The 13,163-nt window shown below is 44.5% G+C and overlaps 1 protein-coding gene across 1 annotated transcript in view; it reads right to left on the bottom strand.

Annotated features, from left to right (window-relative positions):
* The window catches only part of pi4kaa (phosphatidylinositol 4-kinase, catalytic, alpha a), a 53,791-nt gene that overhangs the window by 34,693 nt on the left and 5,935 nt on the right, over positions 1 to 13,163 (bottom strand). The window contains exons 8-24 of the mRNA XM_037692165.1: positions 12,230 to 12,378; positions 12,086 to 12,151; positions 11,909 to 12,005; positions 10,946 to 11,137; positions 10,765 to 10,865; positions 9,766 to 9,898; positions 9,538 to 9,667; positions 8,205 to 8,300; positions 7,121 to 7,304; positions 6,645 to 6,745; positions 6,214 to 6,382; positions 2,328 to 2,378; positions 2,090 to 2,198; positions 905 to 1,041; positions 690 to 823; positions 528 to 610; positions 386 to 456 (exon numbers count right to left, since the gene is read on the bottom strand). Of these exons, the coding sequence (XP_037548093.1) occupies positions 386 to 456; positions 528 to 610; positions 690 to 823; positions 905 to 1,041; positions 2,090 to 2,198; positions 2,328 to 2,378; positions 6,214 to 6,382; positions 6,645 to 6,745; positions 7,121 to 7,304; positions 8,205 to 8,300; positions 9,538 to 9,667; positions 9,766 to 9,898; positions 10,765 to 10,865; positions 10,946 to 11,137; positions 11,909 to 12,005; positions 12,086 to 12,151; positions 12,230 to 12,378 (2,003 nt within the window). The remainder of the gene's footprint in view (positions 1 to 385; positions 457 to 527; positions 611 to 689; positions 824 to 904; positions 1,042 to 2,089; positions 2,199 to 2,327; positions 2,379 to 6,213; positions 6,383 to 6,644; positions 6,746 to 7,120; positions 7,305 to 8,204; positions 8,301 to 9,537; positions 9,668 to 9,765; positions 9,899 to 10,764; positions 10,866 to 10,945; positions 11,138 to 11,908; positions 12,006 to 12,085; positions 12,152 to 12,229; positions 12,379 to 13,163) is intronic.

Genomic DNA, 13,163 nt, shown 5'->3' with positions numbered 1-13,163 from the left:
CTTTTTTGTTGTTATATACCTGGATGACTGAGAAAACAAACTTTGTGAACTTGAAACTACATTTTTATCGATACAAATACAAACAGCTAACTTTCCTCTTTGAGAAGTAAACTATTATTTTATTTTATTTATTTAGGATATACAGGACAGTGTTTTCCTACAGAGAAGCTCTTTTTATCACCAAAGTTGAGAGGGACAGTTTGATTTTTACTCAGTGTGAGTTTGTTTAAAATAAACTGACTTTAATGAAACTTTCACAAAGAAGTCCGTAGATGTAGCTCTACAGTTTATCACCTTTTGGAGTTAACAGAGTAAAGATGGCGGGTGATATGCATTCCCTCGAGGAATGCTAGACCTTTAGATTTTCAAGGAAAACACATCTCACCTTTTCTGCCATCATTTGAAGGAAGACCTCAAAAGCCTTGTCGCTCACAGCAACCGCGCACTGCATCATCCCTGCACACACACACACGTTGAGTAACAGGAAGTGTGTGTTAGAAAAGCTTCTTCGGCTCGTCTCAGCTCACCGGATTTGTCTTTCTGGATCGCTCTGTCTTCGAAGTATCGAAACATGACCTGAAAGCTGTCCGAGTCCTGAGAATGCAGCATCCTACAGATGTGAGACAACAAGACAGCGTGAGACAAACCCGCAGCTCCAGAAGGGTGGAGGTACCGTGGAGTCCACGCACCTTATGTACTCGAGTCTGTACACGGACAGCAGGTACGTGGACATGGCAAAGTCCAGTTTGTTGATGAGAGCGGCGACCTCAGGAGGAGGATCCAGCAGGTTGATGATGGTGCTGCGCAGATCGTTCAGCTCCGCCTGAAACACAGCAGCAGGAGTCTGAAGGTGAGCTGCGCAGTGTGTGTGTGTGTGTGTGTGTGTGTGCGCGCGCGCTCATACAGCAGTGACAGTGTCGTTCTTCAGTGCAGAGTTGTACTGCAGCTCCGAGCGCAGAGGTTCTCCACTGGGAAAGGTGAGCAGCGGTGACTTGGTGGCGATCTCACAGACTCCTTCGTACCACTCCTCGGGCCACAGACCTGAGGGTTTCAACAGCAGACGCCACATTCAAGGCTCAAGATAAACTCGGGACACAGAGGACATTCATTACTGTAACATTCATTATCATAGCTGTAAATAAATAATCTGAAAACTGTTTTTTATTCTGTTTATACTTGTCACATCTGTTGGGTTTGTGAATTCAGAGGACTTTCAGAAGGCCCTCCAGCCATGAACTAGATCAAGAATAAAACCAGCAGGGTTTGTTCTGAGAACACGTTTTACAACTATACCTATATGGTATACTATATGGAATATACTACACCATATAGTATATATACACCACATACTATATAGTATAAGGTGTATATATACTATATGGAATATACTACACCATATAGTATATATACACCACATACTATATAGTATATGGTGTATATATACTATATGAAATATACTACACCATATAGTATATATACACCTTATACTATATAGTATATGGTGTATATATACTATATGGTATAGTATATACCATATAGTATATATACACCTCATATGCTGGTGAAGATTCTCAGTCATCCAGGACATGATGAATTCAAAAAACGTTCAATAAAAAAACAACTGGACTTTATTTGTATAAATTAAATATAAATTAAAATTATAAATTAAAATTATTATTATTATTATATAAATTATTAAAATTATAAATTAATATAAATATTTGTATCACATACTATATAGTATGTGGTGTATATATGGTAGTATATACCACATATAAACCATATACTATACGTATTATGTACCATATGCTATACTAATATATATATATATATATATATAAAATGGTATATACTATATGGTATGGTATATGAAATATACTATACGTATAGTTATATATGGTAAATCTACACCAGGAATCTGTAAATCATTTGGGAGTAAAACACCTTCTTCTGAACAGGAACTGCCAAAATAAATTATCTTTATTATTTTATTACTTCAGTTTCTTCTCAGTCTGCTGAAATGAAAGCTCTTTGAAGGCCTGGGTGAATAACAAAAGTAAAATGATATAACGGAGCAAACGTTTCCAACCTGAGCCCTCCACTGCAAATCCCATCACCACGGAGTAGAGCCAGAAGTCTCTGAAGAGCTTCTGCAGACGGGGCTTTGCTTCCTTGATGGGCAGCAACCTCTTGGTCAGCTGGAGGCAAAACAGCAACCTTTCTGGTTATTAACACAACAGAGCTGGACTTCCTCAGCGCAGGTTCTGAACACAAAAATAAGACAAGGTGGGACTGAACCAAGGGATGGGCGTGATCCCGTCACTCACCACTGCAATAACTGGGATCAGAACCCCGAGGTTCCCGGCACTGCTGGACGCCTGGAGAACAACAAAACCACTCAGTTTGATCGATAAGGAGCCGCTTCAGACAGCTCACGTTACACAAACAACTGAGTCAATAAACAACAACAACACAATGTTTAACGATCAAAACGAGGCAACAAATGTTCATTTTCCATCAGTTTATGTTCCCATCTACCACTGTGAGACCAGCTCTGCTGCCAGAGGGTGTTATTACTGCAGTACAGTCGTCCCTCGCTGTACCAAGGTTTTTAAACCTGTTTTTATTTATTCTGTGTACTGTACAGTCATCGTCTTCATGACCAAAGTGTTTAAGAGCACATGAAGTGTTTGCAAGAGTCGAGAAGGTTTGTAGGAGTGTGGAAGGGTTTATTAAGCATAAATATAGAAATAATAAAATAAATACGCAGTTACTTCGTGGAGTTTCATCCATCGCGGCGGTCGCTGGAACGTACCCCTGCGACGGATGAGGGACCACCTCTGAAGTCTGAACTTTGTTACGACAGCATATCACCTTCAGAGGTTTTGACGTTGACTCGAAGCTGTTCTGGTCAAACCTAACGATGTCACGCTCAGAGTGTGTACTGGGGATGACTCTCAGCTACCACTACCTGTAACTACAGCTCAACATCTGGAAGATTTACTGAGTTGTAGCCATTTTTATGTTGGCCAGTGCTGATTAGCTTTGGCATCCATCTTAAAATCAGTTTCCCGTGCCAGCTTTGAGCTGAGCGTCTTTGAACTCGGCCACTCGTCTTCGACGTTATTTGCACTCGTCTACCGCCCACCTCGATCTAAGGATTTCATAAATGAGTTTTCTGACTTCTTGGCTGAAATCACACCAAAATATGAGCACGTTTTCATTATTGGGGACTTTAATTTGCACGCGTGCTGTCCTGAGAAGCCCTTGGTTAAGAACTTTTTGGATTTATTGGACTCATTTAATTTAACACAGCATGTAAACGGTCCCACCCAAGAGCGTGGACACACACTGGACCTTGTTTTAACTCATGATGCGACTGTTAATAATCTTGTTATTGGTGATAATGTTTTTTCAGACCACATGCCGGTCCAGTTTGAGTTCACCCTCCCCCATCTAACTCCTAAGTCGTGCATTCCTGCACATAGCACTCGGACCATTAACCACTTCACTGCCGCACGTTTCACAGATGTTTATAACTCTGAAATGATAATTCAGCCCCCAGTGTTTCTCACCACCACTGAGGAGCTGACATCCCAGTTCAACTCTGTCTGCTTAAAGACTCGGGATCATGTTTTGCCTGTTAAAACCAAAAAATCAAAACTCAGAGCAGAACCTTGGCTGAGTGACGTCACCAAGGCCGTTAGGCAGCAATGTAGGAGGGCGGAGCGCGAATGGAGGAAAGACAGGCTGCAGGTCTCTTTTCAAATACTTCAAAAACTCCCATTTGTTTCTAAACTACTGGAGAAAATAGTCGAGTCCCAGTTGAAGTGCTTCCTGGAGGATCACACCATCTTAGAGCTTTTCCAATCTGGCTTTAAACCTCTCCACAGCACTGAAACTGCCCTGCTGAAGGTCTTTAACGACATCTTCAGATCCACAGAAACGGGTGATTCTGTGCTGCTTGTCCTGTTGGACCTCACAGCCGCCTTTGACACCATCGACCATGAGATCCTCATTGCTAGGTTGAAGCAGTGGGTGGGCGTCACAGGATCACCCCTCAATTGGTTCAGATCTTACCTCACTGACAGATCCTTTTGTGTCTCCATCAAGGATTTTAGTTCCGCAGAGGCAGACCTTAAATGGGGGGTTCCGCAGGGGTCCATCCTGGGTCCCCTCCTATTCTCTTTATACCTGCTGCCACTTGGTGCTATTTTCCGGAAACACAACATGCCCTTCCACTTCTACGCTGACGACTGTCAAATTTACTTCCCCCTAAGACACAATGGTACATGCTCTATTCAACCGCTGCTCAACTGCCTGGCTGACATCAGGGACTGGATGGCTTTAAACTTCTTAAGTTTCAATGAAAAGAAGTCTGAAGTCATGTTGTTCCCTCCCAACGACACGATCACAAACCACTGCATCGACCTCTCCGCTCTAACCCTGTCAGAAAAACAAAGAGTCACTAATCTGGGAGTGATAATGGACCCTTCCCTGAAGCTTAACGATCATGTAAACATGATTGTTAAATCCTGCTTCTTCCACCTGAGGCGGCTGTCTAAACTGAAGCCCATATTGTCCAAAAAGAACCTGGAGACAGTAATACATGCATTCATTACATCTAGGCTTGATTACTGCAATTCACTCCTGTTTGGTATCAGTCAGACCTCCATTGCACGACTACAACTGGTCCAGAATGCAGCAGCCCCATTTTAAACCAGTACAGGCAAAAGAGAGCACATTACACCAGTTTTGGCCTCACTGCACTGGTTACCGGTTCACCTTCGAATCCAGTTCAAAATACTCCTGTATGTCTACAAATCACTGAACAGCCCTTAAAGGGTTGTGCCTATACTCACAGAATCTGGGGTTACAGTATGTAACCAACGTTCTAGTTCATAAGGCTCCGCCCTTTAAGGCTATCGCTAGTGGTTAAAGGAAAAGCCGGCTGTAGTCTTTACCTCACTGGGTCCATTCAGAACCACAATCACAGATAACCGCTCACAGTCTTTGAAACAATCCAAATTGAGCCTTCGACTCATGCGCAATTACACACCACTGAATCTGTTCACACATTCATTCAACCTTTATTTCTACACATTAATCCCACTGAGCCTCGGGGACTCATTTACAAGAGAGACCTGATGTAAGCAAAGAGTGATGACAACAGTGGACAACAAAGACAAAAATAGACAATCATAAAGGATGCGTACAAATTGAGAATAACAAGTGAAAATAAAACAGTATTTAAAAATGTAACCAAAAAAAGCTAGATTGTAAGGTGATGTAGAAACTAAAAACAGGAACATGTCTGCATTGGTTTTGCCCAGGAACTTAACAGATGTTTGAAGCCACTTAGAGAGGTCAAGGTTGAGAGCTTCATATCTTTTTGCAAGATATTGTGAAATACTGTGATAAACTGTGATTTACTGTGCACCTCAGATGCAGCAGAGAGAGAAATCATCTCTGCGTCAGACTGAAGGATGAAATAAACCCTGCTGCTGTGAGGACAGGCAGGATGGAGAGCTCATGGAAACATCTGCATCATCACTCTGACAAACTCTGAGGACAGAGTGAGTCAGGGAGAGGCTGGAGACATCCTGCAGATAAAAACGGGTGAATGAGCACGGAGAATCCCAGGACGCTGCTGTGCAGATGTCCTGCACTGACCGTGCAGAGCCGTGGAGGATGAGATTCCTCTGGTGGAGCGAGCTCCGAGCCCCTCTGGAGGCTGAGAGCCAGAGGAATCATACACCTGTGAAACAGCCTCACATGACGGGCGCTGAGCAGAGGAAGTCCTTCAGACTGATCTCTGATCTGCACAGACTCAGAGAGCGGCGTGATGCGGTCGTGCATGTGACATAGCACAAGAGTATGCACACACAGGGAAGAGGAGAAGTGGCTTCCTCCTCCATTTGTGCAAGTGGTAGTGGCATACAGTACGTAATGCAAAATCCCACGATACAGAATTAGTTATATTTTTTTAAAAGGCGATACAGTGAAGCTACAACAGAGTGAGGGACGACTGTACATCCAACAATCAATTATAGAAGTTATATTAACCCTCTGCACTTCTGAATGACGTCTAGTTGCCTGTGCCACGGCTCATGAGGCACCAACGACTGAACAAAACCACCAGACAGGATCAGAAATCTTCTAAAGAAACGTTTTCCTTCAACCCTTCCACACGATGAAGAAAGTGAGTGAGACCTTCAGGGCTGGGCCTTTCTCCGAGGCCCGTTCGCTGGCTCTCTTCCCTTCCAAGCCGAGCTGAACGAAAAGCTCCAGCAGGTTGACCAGAAGCTCGTCCACCATCTGCTCCGCCTGGAGGTTGGCGGCGATGTTTCCCAGAGCATTGATCACAGCCAGAGAGCAGTGTCTGCACAAACAACAAGAAAAACCAACAACAAATCACATCTGCACTGGTTTTTAATTAATTCTTTACGATATTTCAACAGATAGACACGACGACCAGAGTGATACATCACTTCCTGTTAGCGGTCGTTAAAAAAGATCCACTTCTCTGATCAGTAACTGGTTGAGCGAACTAGGAGCTAAATCCACGGGGGCTTTATGAACACAACCTTCAGGCAGGCACATGGTGAATATTTGAAGTGTGAGTGTATTTGAGGTGTCCTCACCGGTAACCGTGGTCTTTATAATCTTTGGTTGAATAAACCAGCGAACTTGCCTTGACGCTAATCTGCTGGAACAAATTCCACACTTCCTGGTAGATGTATTGCTAAAATAAATCACAAAAATAAATGAATGAATTAAGCCAAAAGAACATATTAGTTTTTCCATTTGCAATTTTTAAGGAAAGGATGTCCTTCTACAAAAATATTAAATATTGTTAGTCATAAATGTGTCGCGCCACATCGACACACAACGCTGACGTTAGGACGTCGACATTAACAACAAGTCTAAATGTTGCTGCTGTTGTTTTTCTTTCAGCTGCTCCCTTACCTTGGATAAAAACACCAAACATTTTTTATAAAGCTTAGTTTCCTCTTGGTTAGAAATCGTATCGGCACACGATCAAAGGTTACTGGTGACACGATGTGGAAGCTCTGGTTCCAATCCATCAACACGTGTCAGTACTGAGGCGGGGACTCACGTTTCCAGTGATGACCATGCAGCCCAGCTGGTCCACGATGAGGACGTCCAGCTGAGACGGGGGCTGGCAGAACTTCTGCTGCAGAATCTGCAGGATGGGCTCCATCACTCTGGGGGTGTCCCGTAGTGCCACAGCGATGTGACCCAAAGCCCGGATGGTATGGTCCGGGATAAGGTGGGCGTCCCTGGGAAAGATGAGGGGACAACTTTAGCAGCTTCTGTTTTCTTGAACTGATAAACACAATAATGCGTTGTGCTATCCGTACATCAAAATGTTTAGCTCAGCTGACTTTATATCAAGATCTCTTCTATTCCGTCAAAAACATTGTTGAGGACCGTCTTGAAAGGCCCCGCCCCCTATTATTATCCACCTCACAACCGGTTCTTAACTTTATATCTTAGTCTTCTGTCAACGTTAATGCAGCTCGAACCACAACGTGTACCGGCTCGGCACCGTGATGTGTGCCGTTACTTTTACTGGCGTTTCCAGTTACCATGGCGACGTAATTTACAAACAAATGCACTGTTTTCCCCATTCAAAACAACTGATGGAACTCTTCATAGCCTCTGAGGTTTTTAGAGCTATTCGGCTGAAACTTGGTGCATTGGTAGCTGAGAACAATCTTTAATAGACTCTGATTGCAAATCAAAAATTCAAGATGGCTGCCTGAGCTAAAAAGAAAAAAATATTTATAAATCAGCCATTTTTAGAGCCATTAAACTGAAATTTGGTGTAGTGGTAGATGAGAACAATGCCCAATAAATACTGAATTCAAGTATAAAATCCAAGATGGCCACCAAAGCTACATTTAAATGGCTTTAACTCAGTTATTTTTATAGACAGAGCTGAGAATTGGTGTGGTTACAGCTGAGAGTGAACCCCAACACAAACTGTAGTACTGTCAAATCAAAAATTTTAAATGGCCGCAATGTGGCAGCTCCAGTCCCATCAAAGTTTCTCCAGGAACTTTCTAGTCTTTTTCTTTAGTAACTTCTGTTTTCCTTGTTGAAACAACTCAGTTTCAACCTCGTTAATGCCATTCAACATTTTGTCAGAAAAGGCAGTTCAGTTGTTTCCGACTTACTTGTCATTTTCTTGATAGATGTAGAGACGATTTGACAGGCTGGCGAGGAACGCTTCCACAATGACACTGTCCATGGTGAGGCCAGCTTTTAGGCACCTACAGGTAAAAAGACCAGGAGGAAAGGTAGCGGGCGTGGATGCTGAGAAAGGATTCAAGCTTTGTTGTGCTGACTTGTGTGTGAGGATGTATGGTAACAGCTGGTAAACTATCGAAGAAAACATATAACGCTTAATTGTAAGAACTCCTATCCTTGGGCTTCTCATGGGCAGGCAGGCAGGACCGACCGACCCTCCTCTTGTTTCTTGTTCTGGACTCGGGTCTCGGGGACAGCAAACTGAGCAGGGAGGTCTAGACATCTCTCCACAGCCACCTCCTCCAGCTCTTCTGGGAGGACTCCAAGGTTCCCGGACCAGAAGAAAAAAGTCTCCAGGGTGTCCTGGATCTTCCCAGAGCTCCCATCCCAGTTGGACATGCCAGGAAGCCTTCTCTAGAACCGTGTCCAGGGTTTTAGGGTGTGTCCTTACCAGACGTCTGAACCAGGTTTAGATAGTGGGTTTCTTAACAACTAATTTATTTCTGTTTCATCTGATTGCTTTCAGCTCTGATCAATGAAAAGAGCTCAAACTTAGTTAAAGTTTAACGAGCGTTAATAATCAGCCAGACAACAGTGCACGTACATCACTCTGCTTTAAGGCTTTACAGGCACCTCCTACATGTCTTGCTGTAAAGACATTTGTTGCCTCTTGTGCATTTTGAAAGAGTTCAGCCTGTTTCCTGTGAGGATCGTGTCACAAACTCCGCTGAACGCCCCGCCCCGCCCCCACTTTAACCCCATTAGGTTCGAGTGAAAGTGCGATGTGTTGTCGTCATTGTATGTCCCGGGCGATGACGACACGTGTGCTCTGCATTTAACCAGTCACACATGAGAGTCGCCCAGGTGAAGCAGTGATGGAAAAGGTGTCGTGCTCAAGGACACCACATGTGGGAAAGCGGGGAGTTGAACCTGCGACTTTCTGGTCCCAACTTGGCTGCCACTGCTCCATATCCGCCCCGACATTAACGTTTACCATCAGACGGTTCGATTCAGAAACTCGAGAAGGGAACAGAAAGGAGAACCTCTCAGAACATGTCCGCCCTGCTGACGTCACTAACATTGAACATATCAACATCGGTAAACAGGAAGTCAACGTTTATTTTGAAGAAGACCAACGGGGCAGCAGGAAGGTGTGTGAGTGTTGTCAGCTCGCTGCACCGAGAGGCGTCTCGCAGTGATGAAAGAAGAGCAGGAGACGCCCGCCTGCAGGTGCGTTTCATCCACTGAGCATGAACTGACCTGCAGATGTTGTCAATGGAGATGTCCCGCAGCTGCTCATACATGGAGGGCTGGCTCTTCCTGCTGGAGTTGGTGCTGAGAGTGGACTGAAAGTGCTCGTTGGTCACATGGATTTTAATTTCACCGCCTCCTTTTCAAAACAAACGAGACGATTTTAGAACGGGAGGGGGGACACCGCCTGGCTGTGTGTTTGGTGACAAATAACTTGGCTGCTGTTTGTGCTGTTACCTGGTACTGTGTACTGGCTGTGGTATTTGTACAGCTTCACCAGGACAGGAGAGGGCACCACCAAGAAATCTCTGAGGGACGTCGTGACAGAATGGGCGACCACAGGGAAGCGCTCACACAGACGACCCAAACCCTGGAAAAAATCATCCAAACGCACAGAAAAGTTCTGGAGATATGTCGTAACAACTACAGCTGCAACTCATTCATTCAGACAACACACCGTGCTGGACCTTCAACAGCTCCTGCAGCTGCCAACCAAAGCTACAGAACAAAGGAGATCTCTGAGGAGCTCAGAGTTGTTGATGCTCATCAGGCTGGAAAAGGTTACAGAACATCTGTGAAGAGTTTGGACTCCACCAATCCACAGTCAGACAGATTGTGTACAAATGGAGGAAGTTCAAGAGCATTGTTCCCTCCCCAGGAGTGGTGGACCAACAAAGATCTCTCCAAGAGCAAGGCGTGGAATAGTGGGCGAGGTCACAAAGGAGTCCAGGGTAACTTCTAACAGCTGAAGGTCTCTGTCACATTGACTGATGTTCATGAGTCCACCATCAGGAGAACTCTGAACATCAATGGTGTCATGGCAGGGCTGAAGGAGAGTGGCTGAAAATGGTAGTGTTCAATATTTTACGTGTCAGAATGAATGAAATCGTCAGATCTCAGCCAAACATTGAGTTATAAATATAAAAAACATAAATAAGTTGCAGGGTATGCAAATTAGGCAAAAAGGTGCGACTTATAAGCCGGAAAATACGGTACTGTCAAATCAACATTTAAAAATGGCCGCGATGTGGTAGTTCCCATCAAAGTTTCTTCAGGAACTTTCTACTTATATACCGGTATTTAAAAGTGTGCTGCAAGAGTGGGAGCAGCTTAAATTTTAGCCAGGATTTATGAGTCATGTGACCCCAAACTGGAGGCTGATTTAGTCTTTTCCTGGTGCAGTCAAAGGACAGATGCTAGAGACGTGAACAATTAGCACTGAGCGGTAACGGGTACCTGTAGGCAGCATATGAGGAGGGGCATGTGGGCGATGATAACTTTACTGGAGGTCTTCGACTGCAGCTTCTCTGACAGTTTGGTGCAAAGATTCTCAGCTCCTGGTGGAAAAACAAACGGTGAATACTTCAGACAGATGTTCCAGTCAAGGTTGGAGTGGACGAAGAGATCCAGGTCTCACCCTGTTCCTCAGTCACAGCCCACACCATGAGGTCCACGCAGGCAGCGTTGGCCTGGCAGCGCAGCTTCAGCGGGCTCAGCTCGCTCTGAAGATACTCCACATCATGAAGAATCCTCTGCAGCTCTGATTGGCTGCTGCTGAACTGCTCCAGAACAAAGTCATGAACTTCCTTCACATAGTGCATCTGAAGGTCTGGAGCGTCAGAAACATGTCGGTCATCATTTAGTGTTGGGATCGTTGCAAGAACACAAGAACTGTGAGCAGTTTTCATCAAGGTCCAAGCCACCTGATGCATGTCTACCCCGGCTCATGGTGTCCCCCCAGCAACCCATCAACATGGTGTACCCCAAACTAGTAGCTCGATAAGGAGTGATACATAAAGTCTATTTGATGCCCTCAGCAGGTATCGGTGCCATTGTGTGTGTGAGTTATTAAAAAAGTGCAGTAAAGTCCCGGATGCCTTTAGTCTCTAAGGTAAAAGGAGGCCGGTGTTGGTGAAAATGTCTAGTTTGCTTGTTCAGGCCTAAGAATGTAAAATTCACCAACAGTCACCAAGTTTAATACTTTACAAGGCTGAATGTGCATTTGGCTAGCTTGCCAAAACCATTTTTGTAGGCGTACCTAACACATTTTTAAAATAATTACGTGTCCTTGATGGTAAGGGTCTACAAGGTTCTAGATTTAAAATGGTGAGTTTTATAGTGATCAAACTTAAAAGCTTTAAAGAGCTGTCAAAAGTTGGTTTTGCAAATTTTGTGATGCAACAAAAAAATTGCAGGGGGTGATCTTTGACATGTGATTCAGTTGAGTCCAGGGACTGCGCAGACACGGGCCATTAAACTTTATAACGTATGGATTAGAAGTTAGAGGACCGAATACACAGCCCTCACCGAGCCCCCTGTAGGTGGACACTGAAGCTTGCAGTCAGAGGCTTGGAGCCCTGTTCAAGGAAGGTTTCCTCACCTTTCAGGTTGTACAAGGTGTCTCTCAGCATTTTAAATATGGCTACATACAAAGGATCGCTGAAGGTTTTGTAGTAGAACTGAAGACCAGGGTTCACCTGCAAGAAAGCAGCAGTACTTCAACAATGAAGCAGCAGAGTCAAAAGGACAAAATGTTTCTGTGTAACAGCCAAAATACCTCTAGAAGTTCTCCCAAGGTGCTGTCCAATGACTTCAAAAAAGACTCTGAGACAAACTGCTCAACCTGCTCAAAACAAACAGAGCAAAATGTTTCATGTCCACCACAGCTGCCCAGTGAGACCAGGAGCTGGATCGTACTGACCATGTGGAGGAGCTGTCTGAGCATGTCCAGAGGGACCTGGAACTCCCCCGAGCTGCTCCCAGTGAAAAGAGGAGAAACAGAGAAGCTGGAGCTGATGGTGGAGAAGTAATACTCAGGGTCCACTGCACTCCCATCAGAGAGGTAAGAGCCTGAGAAAACACAGAAGACTTCCGTGACAAGAATGTGCAACACCTTCAGGCGAGGCAAAAAAAAAAAAAGAGCTAAATGAGTGGAAAACAGAAGCTGAACAATAGAAGTGCTATTTTTAACAGAAAACCATGCACCATTACACAAGGAAGCTCTAAAATACAATCACGGACCAGGGACAGGTGTGTTCTACTGGACCTCTCCATGCATCAGTAACGAACTGACGGTGGACACGTGCACGGCTCCACACCAACTCTACAGCTACTGCTCAGTTGGCTACATTTAGAGGCACGCTGGGAAACTGTTGACAATGTGGAAATACTTCTGTCTGTCGAGACATCACGAGCATTTAATGCATCCACACAAACACGAGTGGACAATGAAACTGCCAGGACCTGTTACTCTGAGCTTATCGTTAGATTTAGTCCCGTCTTGGTGTTACTGGTAGTTTGATGTGATGGGTTTGTCTCCGAGACATTAGTTTCTCTGTGTTCAGGTGTGCCATCCTTCACCTGTTCCTCATCTCCCATCCTGATGGGAGATGGCACTGGTAATGGTGACAGGAAGCAGTAGGAGAGTGTATTCTTTGTATGCATGTCTTGTGCTAATACACTTTGTTGTTGTTTTTTAATCATTTTCTGCATATCGTAGAAAGCAATAAACTCTCAGGGATCGTCAGGATGTCCAGAAAAACTGCTGGGATAGCCCTACAGAACCTCACTGACCTACAGAGCCTCACTGACCTACAGAACCTCACTGACCTACAGAACCTCACTGACCTACTGAA

This window comes from Nematolebias whitei, chromosome 18, assembly GCF_014905685.2.
Source record: "Nematolebias whitei isolate Nwh7 chromosome 18, NemWhi1, whole genome shotgun sequence".
NCBI classification, from domain to species: domain Eukaryota; kingdom Metazoa; phylum Chordata; class Actinopteri; order Cyprinodontiformes; family Rivulidae; genus Nematolebias; species Nematolebias whitei.
The sequence above is the reverse complement of the archived record's forward strand: the minus strand, read 5'-3'. Positions and strand labels throughout refer to the sequence as shown.